Source organism: Lissotriton helveticus, chromosome 4_1 (assembly GCF_964261635.1).
Source record: "Lissotriton helveticus chromosome 4_1, aLisHel1.1, whole genome shotgun sequence".
In the NCBI taxonomy this organism is placed as follows: domain Eukaryota; kingdom Metazoa; phylum Chordata; class Amphibia; order Caudata; family Salamandridae; genus Lissotriton; species Lissotriton helveticus.
In genome coordinates, this window is record NC_136063.1 from 1272788797 (window position 1) to 1272809189 (window position 20393).

The 20393-nt window shown below is 40.1% G+C and overlaps 1 protein-coding gene across 1 annotated transcript in view; it reads right to left on the minus strand.

Annotated features, from left to right (window-relative positions):
- Positions 1 to 9012: 9012 nt before the first annotated feature.
- Positions 9013 to 20393, minus strand: part of LOC144829070 (cytosolic non-specific dipeptidase-like) — a 406044-nt gene continuing 394663 nt past the window's right edge. The window contains exon 12 of the mRNA XM_078687833.1: positions 9013 to 9858. Within this exon, the coding sequence (XP_078543959.1) occupies positions 9795 to 9858 (64 nt within the window). The 3' untranslated portion in view covers positions 9013 to 9794. The remainder of the gene's footprint in view (positions 9859 to 20393) is intronic.

A 20393-nucleotide genomic window follows, 5' to 3' on the forward strand; every position in this document is an offset into this window, starting at 1 on the left:
AATGTGTCCTTAAAATGATGATCTGTTTTAAATCTTGCTACCTTGTTGCCTGTTCAAAATGCTGATGGGGAAGATTGTGAAGACAATGACTGTCTGGTGGGTACTGAACTTTTTACCAAACCGAGACCTGACATTGTTGATGAACAATTGTCTGATCCTGATAAAGTCCTTTTATTGATGGTCCATGTCTAACCTCATGGCTGCTGGAGCTATTCCCCTGCTGTGCTGGGCCATAATAAAAACGGGTGTGGTCATGACGAACTCAGCTCGTCATGAGCACCTGAGAGGTATATGCCATGATGAGCTGAGCTCCTCATGAGCACCGAAGGGGCTAAGGGACAATGAAGGTAATCTGAGAGCAGCATTTGCTGTCTGTACCATCTCTGGAGTTGTGGAAGCTGGTTGTTTACAGGGGGTATACTTTGCAAAAGCAGCTGAGATCATTGCCTTGACCCATTCATGTCTTGTCTTTGAGCAGATCCGAGTCACCATCTATGTCGATAGCCAGTAGGTTGCGGTGTAGTACATGACTTTGGACAGCTTTGGTTGCAGAGTGGATTTTTAACGTCATCAGGATCTCCCATAAGGAACAGGGAATATGTGAGACAATTGTAGGAATCACTGCAATTACCAAAGGAAGTGGCAGTTATGAAGTGCACAGCTCATGGAAGGAAGAATGACTTTGTCACTGTGGGAAACCGATATGCAGACGAAGTTGCTTGTTTTTGTGACACACATGTATGCATCTTTAATGGGGAATATGTTGGCAGGAGCACAGAGAACACCAAACTCAGCATGATGCTAGCTATTGCAGATACTTGGAATGAAGTTAGGCAATTATAATTGGAAGCAACAGATCAGAAACAAGCCAGTTGGATCAGAGCAGGTTGTGAAAAGGGGGAAGATGACATTTGGATTTCAACTAATTTTTGAGCAATGCTACCGGATTGTTTGCTGAGTCCAATGGCTGGACAGATTCATGGAGCAGCCCATATAGAAAGAGACAAAATGGTGAAATGTTGAGGCAGACTTGGCTTCAACAAGATTCTGTATGATTGCTGACGCAGTATGCCATCTGTGTGTCACATGTCATCAAATGATGAATCCTGGAAAGAAAACTGGTTTTCCTTGAGCCACATTGGGAGATCTGGGGTTCCTTCAATACATTCTAATTGCTGTGTGCATCTTTTCATAGGGGGTGGAAGCTTATTCGACTTGAAGGTGCCATAGACTCACAGTAGCAAAGTCATTGCTGAGGGTGCTTATCTCGCACTTCGGATTTCCAAATACATTGGAATCGGATAGAGGTACGCATACCGCTTTAAATGTGGATCAGAGACTGCATTATAGTTAGAGGCCAGAAGCATCAGGCATTCTGGAACAAATTAATGGGACGCTAAAGACGAGGCTGGCAAAAGTGTGCGCTTTTACATCCTTGAAATGGCCTGATGCTTTGCCTTTGGTTCTAGTTACTGTGCACAACATTCCTGATAGAATAACTGGGTTATCACCAAATGAAATACTCATGGGGAGAGCAATGTGCTTACCTGCAGTGCCGTCCACAGCATTAATAAACATCACATATTAATTGGTCCTTGATTAGTGCAAAGGATTGGCTGATATGGTTCGTTCTGTATCTCACCAAGTTGAAGCTGCGACTGCACCAACATTGAAAGATGTTTGTCATGACCTAAGTCCAGGAGACTGGGTGTTAGTTTGAAAGCATGTAAGAACTGTCTTGACTCACAGTGGCGTTGACCGTACCAGGTGATACTGGTGACGAATACAGCTGTGAAGGGTGGAGGCCTGCCAAACTGGATACACGCCTCACACACCTGATGAGTCTCTGGATCCTCAGAAGAAACAGTTCCTCTCACAGAAATAATTCCAGCTGTGGTTGCAAGATCCCTGGAGAGGGCATGCCAAGCTGTTGGGGTTCCTGAGGAGGCTGGATACCCACTAGGTCGAGCTGAGGGGGGTTAAGCTACACAAGGCCCAGGTATAGACTCTGAGGGAGACGGTATCAAATGAATAGGAATGGGGTCCCCCTCCCAAATATACTTAAAGGTCTGAGAGTAGAGGGGAAAAACAAACAGAAACAAGAAAAAACTCCCTCTTGACCTATAACCACTTTACTACTGGGAATAACCTATAATGTCACTCACACATCCTAATCATGCATAACTCCACTAAAACCAAAAAGCATCCTGTTGTTTTGCACCAGTTGTCCACTATACAACCAAGAGGTTGGATCTAAATAAAGGAATGGCCGACGCGTTTCGGTGGAAGAACTGCAATGAAGACAACCATCATCAGGACCAGCCAGAGGCAGTTCAACAGTGTGTCTCGCAACCTGGAGTTAGTGTCTGCGAAAATATATACAAAAAGGATTTTACAAGTATGCCCAAATTAATTTACAAAACCTTTTGAGACAAAACTGGTGCAAAACAACAGGATGCTTTTTGGTTGTAGTGGAGTTATGCATGATTAGGATGTGTGAGTGAGTGTGTGTGGTTGTGGTTCTCGACCTGGGTCATAATAACTGTCTCGCTTTAAAAAAAAGATATGTATGTTTCTTTATACAATGGAACTATAAAATGAACTTTTGTATATGTATTTAAAGAAAATTATATGAAACACATTGAATAACTATTTGTATTCAAAAAAAGGAAAAAAATGATTTAAGAAATGATAAAAAGACTTTAAAAATAAAAACGAATAAACAAACAAAAAAAGATGAATATGTGGTTCATGTATGCCTGTGACATTAGAGGTTATTCCCAGTAGTAAAGTGGTTATAGGCCAAGAGGGAGTTTTTTCTTGTTTCTGAGGGAGACGGTAACATTGGGAGTGGTATGGAGTCTGACTCAGCAGAAGAGACTGGTGTGGAGATTTTTCGTGTACAGCCAAGTAAGAAAGAGGGCACTAATGAATCTTGGCCTGTGAGACAGAAAAGACAAAACTTTAGACTTACATCTGAGAAAGATCTTGCACCAATAGGTGAATCATCTGAATCTGATCTGAGTGAGTCTTAACAAACTCAAGGGAGCATGTGGAGGTCAAAGAGAGCAAGAGTGCCGTGTCGGAGATACTCCTCTCCCTAGTGGACTTATCTAGCGACCAAAGCCATGGAGAGTGAGGTCCAAGACTTCAATACTGATTGTCGAGATCCTACTGAGAGTTCCTGGAATAGAGGCTAATGCTCTCTTGTCATTGACAGTGCCTTATCCACCAAGGTTCAGTGGTTTACAAACTCTGATCTTGGAAGACATTGAATTCCCGAGCTTTGAAAATCAACCACCTCCTCTGGAGTTTGCCGCATTCTGAGCTGAACTGCTACAGCGGGTCATCAATAAAATTAGCTCTGACCTCATAAGGGATGTCCATTTAACTTTGAAGTGTAAATACAAATTTGCTTGAAAGAAGATAAACTAGGCCCGAGTGGAAGAAGAATAAACATAGGTATTTTTCCTTTAGAAGAAGAAACAGAGCCAGGTAAGTCTTCCAGGCTGTGTTAATGTTGCCACTTGACATGTGACTGAGTTGGATTACATGTGTCTCTGTTGTTTATGTTCTAAGTGTCAGTTTGTCCTTTTTTCTCCCTTTTACAGGTACCCTTAGGCTACTGTACTCTACAGTGTGCCAGCACGGTAAATATCCGTGAGTAACTTCACTTTTACTATTTGTATTTTTGTACTTTTCACATTAAGTGCCTCACGGGTGGGTGTACCTTAGCGCGTACATACCCCCGGAGTGACATTTAGGTGAGGTCCTGACGAATGCTGCGCGATCCCGCTTTTTTGACAGCAGAAACATGTTGACCAGCTATTGTAATTAAGGACACAGGTCTCTTAATATATAGAACCATTGGTTGTCCGACCTTCACGTTTTTAATCCTAATACAGGTTGGCCCGCATTACATTTTTTGTTTGGGTTCTAACCTTGTATTTTTTAACCTTGCACTCACTTATTCTGCACATACATTTGAGTTTATTCACTAGTACACTCACCACCAACCCGCTCTGCTGTAACTCAGGCGTTGTAGCACGCTGGGGCGGCATTCGGTCACCCCAGCGGGGACCCAATGATGAAGCATGTCACCAACTAGTGGTGAGTGAGGGTCCTTCTAAACAAAAAGGTTTTTTGCCTTGCCTTGTCGAATTCAGTCATTCCGGTCCACAGGGTGGTCGCCTCCTGACTAGTAGGACTAGACATGCTTGAACACAGGACTACCTGACTCAGGTAGGGGTCCGGGAATAAACTGCCACTTTATTTTTGATTTATTTTTGCTTTAGTATTTATATTCTAAGTTGCACATAAGCACTCCTCTGTTGTTTCTTATATATGTGTAAATACTGGGCCAAAACTGGTAAACAACTTTCCAAGACTCCAAGAAGCTGTTCAAAGACCTGGTACAGATTTAAGAGGCAAAATGAAAAGACAGTTTGTTGATCCTCTTACAGCTACAATCTGAGCTACCTTGAAAACCGAATCATACGCACAAATGTATTATGGGTACACTTATTGTAAGGGCAATTATAGTGACAGATGTAGTCATTACTGAGTCCATTATAAGCAAACAAAAAGCTGAGGTTCAGGGAGTGGGGGTACTTGGGACATCCACACCTACGACTACTGCCCCAAAAGAGGTACATTAGGATCTAATTGAGGCTTAATAAAACAAACTAGTCACTTGTTACATGTAGACTTGTCTAAAGGTGATTACACGTTGAATGCTTATGTGAAACTACTATATGAGTATGTGGATACTATGGATGTGAGAGACTGTTATGTGTGTATGCAATTGCATGCTTCATTGACGTACAGTCTTAGTTGTGGTCTGCTTCTTATTATGTTTTATGGAAAGGGTCACTGCGAGTACTATTTCTCAAATTATGATTTGGTGCGGTCAGAAGTTTTACAAACACCTGAACAAGTATGATTACTACAAGCAAGAAGAGAGAATGAGAAAGTATTTTGTACCCACAGTCACACTAAACACTGCTTATGCACATAGACACAACTTAAAGTGCACATTAACAGACATAGAGAAGAAATGTGTAGATCGAGTAGAAGATCGATATAGAGGTTTAACAGTTAAGCTTAATAGTTGGGAAGGAAACTTTGGTGGACTAAGGAGGAATTAGCTCACAAGGCTAAGGGAAGTTATGGTCCTATAGTTCTAGATTGGAACAATGAGGCAGGCTTTGCATTTGACAAGTACAAACACGCTATGACACCAATTTTGTTGGACAGAGTGCGTGCAAACATACATTTCTAATTGATGGTTCTTCGAAGAATTTTTGCAAGAGGCTGTTCAAGTGGTGCCAGGTGTGTGCTTTGTGTGTGGGAAAAATGCTTTTGTTCGTCTTCCGAACAAATGGTAGGGTATCTGTTATGCGGCTGTTGTGTTTTCAAAAATATATCATGTGGAAGATTTAGGGAGCTAAGAAGGAAAGTCAGCAAATACAGAGACACATGGTGTAAGTGAGGTGAAATCGTGGGGGATATATGTGGAGCAATGACACCTAGTTTGGGAGTAGTACTGAATGAAATAATAACTAGAGGTTATCAACAATTGTAGTTAAGTTGTTGGTCAATACAGCTCAGTCACTGCTGCTCGAAGATGGAGAGATGGTTTCAATAAGGGCTATGATGATGTAGAACCGTCTTGCTTTAGATGTGTTGCTAGCAAAAGAGCAAGGATTCTGTGGGATGCTGAGGGTCCAACAGTGTTGCACTTACATACCAGATAACAGTAAGGTACTGAGGAAATATATCAGTGACATCACTAAGATACATCATGAGATACATGATTGGGCCGGCAAGACCCAGACAAGGATCTCCAGACACCCCAAGCCTCAGGTTCAGGATAAACTAAACGTTGGTGTGCGTGAGGGAGGCATTGAAAGGGGTAATGAGCAAGAGGAAGGGAGGGGCCCGGTTGCTAACCCCTCCAAATATCGTGTGGGAAGGTCGGGGAGCATACCATAGTTAAAATGTGATGAAAGCCTGCATTCCTCACATACAATGATCCAAGCATGATGGATTGATGATGGTTCCACTTTTCTTATTTTGATTGATTGGTTACTTATTATGTTATATTTGCACCAAGCTGTATCCACGAAATGGACAATGAGGTACGAAAGACCATGACAATGCCGGATGGAAAAACAAATAAACAACAGCATTGGGGTAGGGTAAGGCAAATATACTGTCGCCTCAATGGACATATGGATGCGACTCATATAAAATATAAGACCGATACTATGTATTAAAATTACAACACTGTGTACACTTGCCTGATATACATAACCTGTATTGGCTAAATATTATTAGGCATGAACATACGCATGATAATGTCTGTCACACCTGCTGATGTTAGCAGATCCCTACCTCATATATGTACATTGTTACTAATATAAAAAAAGCAAATAAAGATATTTTTTAAAAAATGAGATACATGATTTGTCAACTGTGGTAATTTGGGACAAGATTGGGAAATTATTTTGAAAGTTTGGGAGCTGGTCTGCAGATCTCAAAAGGGGAATTCTTGGATATATCTTGAAGCCGATAGTAATTGTTCTGGTCTGTGTTCTCATCTTATTGGGCATGGTAAGGGCATACACATGGCACAGGTCGAGACAATTGGAGAATTCCATTAGAGAGAGAGACGGGAGAATGGAAAGACTGCAGGACAGTTATTATGAGAATTGTAAGTGATTGGAGGAGTTCAGACAGAGGAGACTTGTTATGACCAGTTTAGATCGGTCTACTTTACAGGGAGTAAGAGTATTGTAATGACACAGGTCATCAGAGGGGAGGACTGCTGTTGTGAAAAATCTGTTTTCAGTTGTAGGGGCGCATTAAAATCACACATGTAGAATGCATCTGCATGTAATCTTTTGTCGTGTTAACTTCAGTCTTAGGTTCTTATAATTCAATAACATAAATGTGATGTATTTAGGCCAATGCATAGAAGACGTGAAGAATTAATGTGAAAACTAAATGTAACTAGCAGAAAACCTTAAAACGGAGACCTCGTGTTGTGCAGTCGTTAACCATTTATTATTAAATGTGTTCATGAGATCATGTCATTTTATATGTAGATGGGAATATTAATCGAATATGCCTTATTTCCTATTCAATTAGTAAAGCTCATGTTTCATTTCTCTTATGTTAGCTGATTCTTGTAGGTCTGAAATGCATTTTCCCTGGAGGCTCTTGCATTAGGATTAATAGATGAAATTCATGTGCATGTTGTATTCTGCTCTTTCGCACGTCTATGTTGCAGGTGGAAGAAGTGCCTTGTTAGTTAGAATATTGTCTTTGTTTTAGGAGGTAGGGAAGGAGAGAAGAGGATACATTGGGAGTCAATGTCGATAAGGAGAACTGGAGAGGGCCTGGGACTCAAGGTCATCTTGTTACTGTTCTGGAGCATCGCCGTCCTGTGGAAACTACCCATGAGATTGTGTCCTGATCGGATTGCAAGACCAGAAAGGAATCCTGAGAAGACACCTGTGATATGAGAAAATTGCATGTAGGGTGAGTGCCCCACTTTTTCTCTGCATTTGGAGAGAGAGAGCATCTTAGAACGAGCTCTGTCTCTGTAGCTTCATGATACCTGACCCATTGTAGTGGAGAGACTTCTAAGGAAGACTCCATGCGCTGACACCTTAACCTATCCTGTTCTTAAGAATGGTGACATAGGTATGTCACATTAGTGTTAGTGTAGGGACAGTTTAATGCATTATTTTCACCAACCCTTGATGCAGGGGAACTTGGACTCATGTTTTCTGTTTTTGTGCATCTTGCTTCTTTAATTAATTGCCTTGTGCATGTTGCACCAACTGAACCTTATTCGAAGATTTGGCTTTATGTTGGTCCCGATGTATTTCTACACCCTTGTCTTGAGTTGGCTGTATGTTAAGTTGTTTTTGGCTTTCTAATAATGTAACTAACCTTGCTTGGTATTCTGGGGTTACTATGGGTCTAGAGATAATGAAATTGAATTGATAAACATTGTTAACAGCTTCTCTTCCCTCCACCCTATCATGCTGAGATAAAGTACCATCGACTAGAGGTTCTGGAGCAGATCTAGAACATACAGGTCCGGCTCCTTCACCTTATTAGCCCTAGATATAGCTTACCAGATGAAGTATGCCCCCTGAAGGAAGCCCTTATCTGAAAGTTTAGTCAGACCCTTAAGAAATGTTGCCGGAGGTTTATTGATAGCCAGAAGTATTCACAGGCTATCTATGAGACAAAATATGATGCTAAGACTTATTGGGGGTTTGACTTATATTTACGGATTTCCTGTAAGGGTTGGTCCCATTCTTATAAATTGGCGGTGCTTGCCATTGACAGAAGGACCACCAAGTTCCTCTCCTGTCCCGGTGTTCCTGCTGCTAACTGCTCAGATACGTTATAAAAACGGGTAGATCCAAAATCACTGGGACCTGGGTATAAGACAGTATAATAAGGGGTCGTCCCAGTAATAATACTTCAAATAGTGTCAAAACACATATCTAAGTATTTTTGTAACAGTGTTGTTTAATCACACCAAACACAAATTTCAATTAGAAAGACATTCAAAGATTTTTGCAAAGTGCCCAAATCACAGTAAAGCAAGTACTGTCAATAATACTGGCAATAACTTTGGTATTGCCAGTATTATTGATAGGCAGACTCTGAGAGCAGTAGGGCTTGGGCTTGATGTTGACTAATGATGCTGATCCCACGCTCTGGTGTGAAGATAAATGGTAATAACTATGGCCTTCCAGTGCAGTGCAAGGACACTCTACAGTACAAGCATTGCAACAGAAGTACCTGATAGACTAATGCACTAATGAAATGGCTTGAGGCAGGTAAAGAGCAAATGCTCCATTGACTTATTAAAAATGTGATTGACGCAACTAAAAGCCAAAATTCTAGAAATTAAATCTTGCAGCTAAAAGCTGTACTGACACCATGTCTAAAAAAAAAAACAGGCAAAAAGCTCCCTTATTGAGATTTTTTTTTAAAACACAAAGTTTATTGCATTTTGTTAAGACACATTTAGTGGAACAAGATTACCGGCCGTGAATCATATATCATTACATATAGCTGGTCCAGTCATCATAGTACAGGATATATCATGATATTACAAACATGTAAAAAGTGAAGTATTGTCCCCCCTACTCCCAAAACTAATGTTCACGTCACCTACGCTTTTGGAATCCAAGTATGTATACTTTAGAGGGAAGATGGACATAATGTAAATTAATGAGGGGAGGCTAAAATGCCCTCTGGCCTGATTTAACATGTGACAGAGAGGGGACCAAAATCAATTAAGTGCTCACAGGTTCATCCACAGGTTCATGAGGTATAAGGTGGTTACCTATAAAGTGGTCCTTGCAGTAGGACTGTTGCACAATATGTGCAAAAGGTCAGTTAATCAGGCACAATGTCCTGTAGGTGAAACCGTCCTAAAGAGCCTCTCATTCCAGGGAAATGGTCTTCTTGCAGAGGCCTCAATACTCCTCTCACCAAAGGCATCACTCTCTCCAAGCTCCCTCATAGAGCTACATATAGTTGTGCATTACATCATGCTATCCTGGTCACTTTTTGCAGAATTTCCTCATTATTTGGTAAGTTCTTCCATCTTGACGGTGGGTGGTAAAAATATACTCTGATGCATACATAATAGGAGACTACTTATTTTCAAACTGCAGACGTTAGCCAATCCTAATACAATTGCATTATCATTTAATGTGTAATTTTTGTATTTGTAGTGGAAAAGTGAAGCATCTTCTTTAGACTGTTCTAAGTTCATGAAGAAAAGCAGCATATATTTTTGTTCCGCCAATGTAATTGCACCTGTAAAAAACAAAGAGAATGATTTGTCTTCACTATTTCAGTGTTTCCAATTTCTTTTAATTATAAAACTGAGTCTGTACCAGTAACATATATCTAGTCAAAGTATGTTTCAGATGTCTAGTTTTATTTATTACAGTACCATTCAACCTTTGCATGACTAGGAGGAGGGTATTATATATGGGATGAAGTACCTCATGCCGTACATTATAGGGATATTGAAGGTCACCAACAAGTTCCATAACCATAAAGAGAATCGAGACAAAAGGCTGCATTGCTTTATAAGGTTATGGTACTCCGAGGTAACTTGCAATATCCTTATCATGTATGCCAGGGGGTACTTTATCCAGATAATACATGGTCACACCATCAACTGTCCCACAAACCACTTAAAACCTTGGTGTGTAGCTCTTTCATATGAAAGAACGAGCATGTTTTCAAACATGAAAAATAAAAAATAAACCTCTAGTGCACAATTGAACACATTAGAAACATGTTAGATATTTGTTGCAAACAGATATTAGAAACAGTTAAATACAAGCCAGTTTTAAAAATAAAATAAAAGCTGAAGTAGCTCTGAATGTGTTAAAACATGCAGAAAGATTCTAGCTTTTCTCTATCTAATGAGTGCAAAAATTAAACATGTTCTCCTTGCTTGTCATTGTGAGCTAAAACATATAGCAGAAGAAAAAAAGCAATGTAATTTGCATTCCATATATGAGAAATTGTGTTTGTGTAGTGTTTAAAGTAAATTGAACAATATGAATTTGCCATTAGCGCACTTGCCCCCCATTAGTTTAGAAGAAAATTATTCAATAGTAATTGCGTTCATTTATTTGATCAGTGATAGACATAATCCAATAGCAGTATGTAGAAACAATATTGGCAAAGCCAATAGGCCTCCCCTTTAGGACCAATTGACTTTTGCTGATGGTTTTAGCCATGTGGCACAGTATTCCTGATACACTGATACAGTGCTGCACGACTAAGAAATTAAAAACAATTTTTTTACATTGCTGTCTACTTTATTTTGTAGGTGTGTGCACCAAGTTGAGTCAATAACTAAAAAGAAAAACAAAACAGTAAACAGCTTTCTTTTTTTTATAGTGAGTGAGTGGAAGCTAGATGGGTGCAACAAAACTGGAAGTGTTGGTGGGGGTAGAAGCAACATAGAGGCTTTGGTGGGTTATTAAAGTGGGTGGGGGAAGAACACGAGAGGCGTGGAAGCAACACAGAGGCGGAAGACATGGTTCCGGGTGGAAGCAACACTGAAAATGAGGAGAGGAAGCAACACAGGGTCGCCGGAGGGTGGATCAAATCGGTGGACTAGAGCAACATGGTGCTGGTGTGGAGAAAGCACATGGGTGAGAAGGCCGTGTGAGGGGAGTGGGCCAGAAGCACTCGGGCCAGAGAGAGCAACCGAGAGAGAGCAACATGGAGGGTAGTGGAGAGGGGACAAAAGCAAATGAGAGAGACAGCTGGAGAGCACACACACACACTTGTAATGGGCATAAGCAAAAAGAATAGAGTAATGCCTCACAAAACAGCAGTAAAAGGACATAGTAATGTGTCCATGCTCTAGGGGCGGGACACACACAAGGAGAGGAATGGAAGTACACATAACTAACCCATAAGAAGTAAGCAAATGAGACTGACATTGAAGCCAACCAATGGTAAGCAATGGGCATGCTATAAGCCCACAGTAAGTTAACAATATGTCTCACAATTCTAGGTTGGATCGTGGAAATAAAGTTTGAGAAAGTAAAATAAATAAAGAAGTAAACAAATTTCTAAATGAAAGATACAGAAAGGAGAAAATTTGGACTAGGAAATCTACTTAAAGAAATCTGGAAAAATAATATATGAGGTAAGGGAAGAAGTGCCAACCAGTCATTCCCCTGAATGAAGACGTATTTCGAAAGCACCATATACATTAGAGATGTCACTGTTTTCCAACCTCAAGATAATGGTAAATTATTTAATTTATGTCTTTCAGTGCAGAGGTAAGAAAAACTGGCTTCCCTAAGGGGCCGATTACGATACGGCCCATAAAGGCTCTGACTTTTGGTCGGAGCCTTTAGGGTTGCATCATAATGGGCCGGTCGGTTTCCTTTCCGACCGTCTTATTTTGATGGAGGTGGTCAGAAAGGAAAACGGCTTGTCATTCTGACTGGCCAGTAGAAAGCGGCCTGTAATCTCAAAGGTGCCTCCTTCCGCCCTTGAGATTACTATGCACGCTTTCCAACATGGTTTCCATGCCAGCGTGTTAGGGACCCCCAAGCAGGGCCCCCTTGAGTGCATGGCCTCTGGTTGGAGGCCGAGGGGGCACCTATAGTGCCCCCCAGTTGATCCCTGCACCTGCAAGGTGCCTGCCACTGGTGTAGAGATGAACTGCATCTCCAATTTCACTATAGAAGCATGCATTACGTCTGGTTTATGGCTGTGATGGATGCTCTCATAGTGAAATAAAGGAAAGCGATCGAACAGTGTTCAGTCGCATCCTAATGTGATAGTCGAGACCGCTGACGGGGTGTTGGATGGTCCCATGACTGAGTCATGTTGGGCGAAAGTGATTCCGCCCGACATTGTAATGAGCCCCTTAATGTCTAAAAACGTGCACAGTGGTTGGATTGTGTTGAACTTGGTGGGATTGTAGGCTTTTTAATATGCAATCAAGTATATGGTGAATGTGTTTCAAAAATGTAAATATTGCAGTAGTGCAATTCATAATAGCATGCATCAATCATTTATACAAGCACAACACCAAATGGAATTAATAGAATTCTCGAGTGTTATGGGTTGATAATGTAACATCTTGAGAAGTACACAAAGAACACTGTTACAGGAAACCACTTTCAACACTACTAGATATTGTAGTTAGGTTACAGTTAAAGTAGGATATGTGTTGTGGTAATTGAATACAGTTGTGATAGTATAATAATACAGTCAAAGTAAACGGTGTGGGAGCGGTTAGGGTAATATATTGGTAGAGAAGACTGATAATTTGAAGATTATGGACCTAGGAAAGTTAAGATGATTACGGTTTCCAAATAGGGTTATGCTGTGTTATGGTCCATATTTGGAAATGCATGCATTGTTCAAAATCCAGATAAAGAGCACACCACTATCTTGTGGGAGGTGGTGAATAAAAGTAGGTTGTATTAGGAGGTCAGCCATATTGGGTGAATAAAAAGTCAGAGGAAGTCTGTCACAAGTATAATGTAGTGAAGACCCAAAAGGGTCACCATACTAGTAACATAAAGAAGCAAGTACTAGGATAGCCAAGGCCGTTCCAGTCACCAAATGGGATTATGTTGTGTTGTACTCTATGTTTGGACATGTTCATGCTCTACAACAAACAAATAAAATGTGTACGGCCATTTTATGTACGCTTGTGCTTAAGTGATAGTGTGTTTATATCAGGTTCTAGGAGGTGGTTTGCAATATCTGAAGGGTCAGCGGGGGGAGTTTAAATGTAGATTGCATGGTATAGCTAAAGCAAACGTGTTGCAGTATGGAGTGAAAGGGAGCAGTTATGTTGGTAATGCATACAAGACTAATGATGCCAAATAACTGCAACTGTATTGAAAAGTAAGCTGAAGGACTAATATTACATGAAGGCCATAAAACAGTAATAGCACAAACATTGGGTTGATTAAAGAAGAGCATTCAGAATGAAGTGACTAAGATTCTGGAACTGGAAATGTGAAATATTCTAGTGAAGAGAATAAAATAGTAAAATGGAGAACAAATGTGTATGGTAGTGTTTATAATAAATAAGTGGTTCAATTATGAAAGATGTTACAGTAAAGTCATTAACTGAAGAGTTTCAGTCAAAGACCTGGTCCTCTGTTAGCAAGCAGTTCTTGGTTTACATAATGAAAGGATCATGCCAGAACAGGACCTGGTGTGTCAAATCATGTGTATTTATATAGAGAGGGGCTCCTGAGGAATGCTCCTGAGGAATGCAGACAAACATTATGCTGAAAAAGGTGTTGAAAGTGAAAGAAAACAGTTTGTAGTGGGCCATCAGTAATTTGTTTGTTTAGTTATGACCGGCCTGGGAGTAGGTGTCACTCCAAAGAGGGTGCCTCAATTAACTCCCAACATCTCTCTTCCTCGTTTCTGATAAAAGATCACAACATGCACACTTTGAGGGTGACAGATCTGCCACATCATGTGGGTGATCATGTATTTCAATGCGACTTTAAAAGGGATTACTTAATATAACAGTAATGTTCACCTTGCCAAATAGGTTCAGATCTGCCAACTGGCCCTGTGTCTTGTGCAACACCTTCAGCTAGTCTTCGAATTTCAGCCCAAAAAATGCTTTGCATTTTTGGGACTTGTAGTTTTGCAATTAACATTGTAAGTATTGGCTCTAAAATCATTGCATGCAAACTGTTTTCAGCTAAAAGAACAGGATTGGCTTACATTCTTACATGACATGTAGTTAGTTGCCAGTTAAATATGATAATGTAGCAAAATGGATAACAAGAATGAACATGTTTTTGGTCAATATGTTTTGACATACTCTAAAGTCCCTTACACAGTTTGGTTTCTTTGTGTACAATATTTTTTTCAGTTTCACACTTGTAACATATTTTTTAAAAATCAAGTATCATAGAACATTGTTTTTTTACTCTACACTAAGTAAATTTGCGAATTCGCGGTCCGCGAAGTCGTGCGAAATGGCAAAAAAAATCCGCAAGTTTGCGAATTTTTCCGCGAACTCGCAGATTTTTGTGCCATTTGCACAAATATGTGACCACCTGTGCCTGTAACTTTGCCAGCGCGCCAAAAGGCGCCGGTGTCCCTTGAGTGAGCTGGCCATTATAGTGGGAACGGGTGGGAAGACGTTTCATACCGCTAGTGTGTGGTGGACGGGGCTAAACGGGCGGGGCTTCTATGCGAGTTCACATGCATCTTGATATAAAGGGTCAGAGACCGAGCAGAGCAGCAGATGAGGAGAAAGCAGCCTCCTAGTCACAGGAGCTACACGGGGATGGCGCTCGGGAAACTCATGGATGCAAAAATACGTTTGGCACAGGACCCCAGAATCCTTCAGATGTCCAGGATAGCTCTGCTGCGCGTGTTGGTACAAAGCAATTCTGATCCTGCTCAGTGGGTTCAGGCGCATGCAGCTGCTGCTGCTGGACAATGTCCCATCTCATACTAAACTGCCCCCTTGTGCTGGAAGAAGACTTCCATATTCTCCCACAAACCTGGGAAGATAGTTTTCCTAACTTATATGTAGGTTAGTTGACGATCGTGTAATATCCATAGAGCCCCTGAACCTGGGAGAAGATAATGGTTGCTTATCCTTCACTATAGACGAACCTATAGACGAACCTCTATTTATCAGAACCCTAAATATGGAGTGTCATTCTTAACTATAAATATGAGGCAATGTTAAAAGGGGCAGGAATACCAGACTCTTGGCTAGGAGGCAAGGTCGTCTCCATTTATATAAAGGGAAAAAAAATTACAGGCCCATAAGCCTCATTGATATTATGCAAAAAATATTCTGTCGCCATTTGTTAGTGAGAATAAATGATTGGATAAGGAAGGGGGATTTATTATCACCACTGCAAGCAGGATTCAGTGGGAAGACAACACCGTAGATCAATTTCTTCGCTTCCTTCTGATTCTATGGAAATATGTAACAATTGGGAAGGACACCTTAGATGTAGATGTAGATGCAAGCAGTATTTAGTGGGAAGACAACACCGTAGATCAATTTCTTCGCTTCCTTCTGATTCTATGGAAATATGTAACAATTGGGAAGGACACCTTAGATGTGGTATTTGTAGATCTCCATGCTGCCTTCGATTTAGTACCCCGGGATAAACTGTGGCCAGTACTGAATGAACTGGGCATTCCAATGAATCTCTTACAACATATTATAAGATTACACACAAACAACTATGCTCAAATCAGATGGGGAAAGGAAGGTGGCTTAACAGAACGGATTGGGGTGAGTGGGGCGTGAGACAAGGGGTTGTTCTCGCGCCAACACTATTCACGCTTTACATAAATGGATTGATCCCCACATTAACAGGCCGCAGGGGTGACTCTCCCAATCTTGCATGACAAGAGGTGCCCACATTACTCACTGCAGACAATACCCTTATCATCTTGCGCTCAACGAGGTGGCTCCAAAACATAGTGGGCAAGTTTGAGAGGGCCTGCATAGACCATGGATTAGAAATTAACACTCAAAAAATGAAACTCATTATTTTTAATCATCATAAGTCTTTTAACCATAACATAAAATTGGGTCTAACAATACTTGAAGAAGTAAAACAATTCGACTACCTAGGATTGTGAATTTCGAATATACTTTCATGGTCACCACAATTACTAAAAAGCCAGTTGTCATTGCAACATGTGGGGATGGCTCTAAACAAAAAACTAAGAAACTCAGTTTATAGACCACTTTTCCCTGTAATCCAAGTATACCAAGCAAAGCGTTTAGGAGGTGTAATCTATGGGGCAGAACTCTGGGGACACATGAATGCATCCTTTATCGGAAAACTGAAAATAATGTTATCATATCTGTCATGGAGCTTCCCCGAAAAGCCCCATTAATACCAATGCATTTAGATTTGGGCATCAAGAATGTCGCCCATGCTTTTGCCCTACGTCCCTTAATTTTCTGGAGATGCATATGGGTAAATGATTCACCACTGCAAATGAAAGAATCACTACAAGAAATATTATTGTTGGATACTAAAGGCAGTATTCAATGTCTCCACCATATTAAGCAATGGCTGTTCAAACTTGGCATGAGGGACCTATGGCTATCCGCTGTGAATATCCAAAAAACAACTGGGTAAATAGGAATAACACGAGGCCACTCACAACTTTATTCTTAAATGTCAAGGACGAAATGCGCCAAGAAGATTTCTTGAACCGAATAGAGCCACCATTAGCAAGATCACTTTAATTGAAATTTAGGTATGATATCCTCCCGGTTGACAGTTTTGTTAGTAGCTGGAAGGGTGTTAATATCGGACCCGGTTGCCCAGGGTGTGACGATGCCCTTGAATCAGAAGTCCACTTCTTGTTTTTTTTCCCTATGTACAAACAAGCAAGAAGGACCTGGCTAATCCCAGTCTGTCGAATTCTGGCAGCCAATCGTTTAAATGAAATTGTTAGAATTACGAAAAGTGACAAAACAGAATGTCTTGTTTTTAGCCTGCCCAGGTACTTGCACCACGCGTGGACAACACGTTGTAGAGCAATAAAGAATATAAAACCAGCACAAATAGGCTAATCCCAGGGGATCTCAATGGGAAGGAGCTGTGAAATATAAAATGATCACATTAGTGTATTTTATTATTTTTATGAATACCTTTTACACCTTTTTAATTAATCCATTTGCAAAAATGTAGGAAATTATTTTAGTAAGTTATTATGTAACAAATCATGTGTTACTTTTATGGCTAAACTGATATTTTATGTACTTGCGATGATAAAATCAAATTGTTATTAGTTTGTATTTTTAAACTTACTATGACTTGCTCAAAGCTGTTCAAAGTATGCACACTTGACACTTTATTACATAATAGAGCATTTTTACCAGCAGATAGAACATCATAATGAGGTCTATAGTATCTATAAAAAGAAATAGTTATTGGGGAATGTTTCATGTTCAACGGATAAGGGAAGGTGGCAAACAAAATGTATTTAATAGTATACCTCCCTAGAGCATTGGATGTGGAATTTGCCACTCTTTTCCTCATTACCTGTTTGAAAATGTACTAACTAAATGTACTGTAAATTATGTCCTTTTATGATTTTTTAATGAAATATAGATATACTATAATAATACTAAGACTCTTCTCTTGTGAAATTTCTTCCCACATTTCTTTCAACTCTGTCTTTTCAGATTTGGTTATATATGACGTAACATACATAGCAAGCAACAGCAAATGAATTATCTGCAACATATTGAATATACATATTTGCATTCCACATTGTCAAAATCACTGGATTATAGTCATTGATATACTTTGAATCTTCAGTTCTTTTTAACCCCTTCACTGCGGGGCACATTCCCCTGCTGTGCTGGGGGGGAGGGGGGCACGCACAGCGCCCCGGTGCTCATGACGAGCTCAGCTCGTCATGAGCCACGTTCTCATGTGCTCATGACGAGCTCAGCTCATCAAAACCACACCCGTTGAATGGAACGCTCAGCACAGCAGGGGAATTAGCCCCGTGTGTGAGCAATCCAACGGTCATGACGAGCTCAGCTCATCATGAGCACATGGGAACCGTTGCTCATGACGAGCTGAGCTCGTCATGAGCATGAGAGGGGTTAAGTTGTATGTATTCTTTGGTGATTTTCAAGTTATAGTATGCCTTACTGCTGACATAAAACTATTGACTCTTCCTTTTAAAATTATTGGATGTGGGAATACAAAACAACATTTTTAATACAATTTTCCCTTTGAGTTGTATTTTCGTTGACTCTATTTTCCACATCGATGAGTTTGAATCTGTAAAACTTGTTGTCTTAAGCTGTTTTCTCCTCCTTTTTTTGCAATGACACAGGTAACATACTCTTCGATGAAAGGCAAAACACTTTCATCAGTATCAGTTCCGAATTTTGGTGCATTCTTGATCCATAATAGCATGTGTACATGAGGAGCACCTCTGGCTTGGTACCCCTTTCTCCAAAAGAAGTCAGTAACTTCTCCAAGAGGTGGATTATTTTTATTGTAGATAAAATACATCATAGCTTGAAACTTATGATTAAAATATCTGCATATATTTACAGGATCCAAGGAACATATTTCTCCAGCTGTCTTCAATCAATGTTTTTTACATTTGAATTTGCTTGACGTAGAAATTCAAGTAAATCGTCCCACGTAGGGGTACCTAAGTTTCTTAACATATATTTAAGTTCTCCGTGACGATGATACCAATATTCATTGGTACAATGTTGACATGCCATCAAATTAATTAACTGAGATTCTCAATGATCGTATCTTTGTTGAACTTTGTCCATAAATACCTTTGCAGAAACATGTGTAAGATGAACTATATAGTTCACTGCATATGAAAGTCCAGACAAGTCACTTTCAAACAGAAGATGAAATATATATGGAATGCACTATCTAAATCTTGGATCTTCTGAGTCTGTCTTGTCGAACAGTACTCTGAAGCTGGAATCTGTACTGTTTGTTCATCATATCGTCCATCTTCTCCTATGGGGAACGGCTGCGGAAAACAATGAGCCTAAATTGAAATAATCCAACAGTGTTTCCAATCACTTCTTTTGAATGTAGAGGATGTATACTGTAATGTTCGTAAATCTCTTCACTTCTGGACCTGTCCACTTTTATTATTTGGTCAGTTAAAATTTCTGTTTCGTCGTCTAAACATATTTCCTGTTCTTCCACATTTACAGTTTTATAATAAATATTGTTCTGTACAAGATATAATGTAGCCTTTTTGATGTTTGGTGACATCTACTAACTCTTGCCATATTTTCTGACTCTTTGTTGCTACACCAATAACTAGAATAACTACAGGCTCGCTTTCCTCCCTCTCTATACCAACAGTTTCAATATTTTTCTTAAAATCTAAAGGTAAGTACACAACTCTTCCTTTCAGACCTCTTTGTAAATCTGTTGAAGGCAGCTTACCTGTTTTAGGCTCCATACGAACTATAGCCTGAAATTGTAGTGTAGTTCCTATATTCCCAATAGGCTCTGCGCATTGGAATAATATAAACAGCAGTGTAGACGTAGGACTGAGGTCGACTAGGTCTCTACTGACTATATTAGACTTAATTAGTTTTGCCAGCTAGCTCAGATGTCACTAGAAACGTTCTCGAATAAACAAGGAGGAGTTTAACTTCCCTGGATAGACAAGAAGGGATTAGCTTCTGACAACCATAAACATGACAACTTTGCTCCCTCAGAATAAGAGTGTATCTCTAGAGTCGTGTGAAAACAATAGACAGCTATTTTACTCAGTCAATCGTGCATACTTAGTTTCACCAGAGTGCAGAGAAAAGAGAGACTGGCTTTTTCAATAAAAGGTGTTATTTATTGAGCAGTCTTCTTTCTCATGCAAGAGAAATGAATTGCCATAATTGCAATACTTAATGTAAAGTAAAGTGTGTACAGTAAAAGGAGTATTATAAAATAATACTGTAAAAGCATTGACATGGTTTCTTAGCCATATGATACTTTAAAATGGATAAAATATATACATACATATATACATTGACTAACGTACTCAACTAGTGCTTCTAAATACGCCTACCCCGGTGTACCTGACCTAAGCCCAATACGTGGGAAGCAGTAAGTAAGTAGCAGTTTAAGTTAAGTCGGTTTTTGCCAAGAATCTGAGTCAAGAATTCTCTTAAGGGTTTAGTCAGCTCCGTACCTGGGTAATAGAAAGCAGGAGGTCTGGTATCTCTCTCTCAGGACTCGATATCCCAGCAACCCGCGAGGGCGGCTGAAAATACCGGAGCTGGATTTCTCGGCAGGACAAAAGACAGCGTCTCTCTCAGTGTGTCA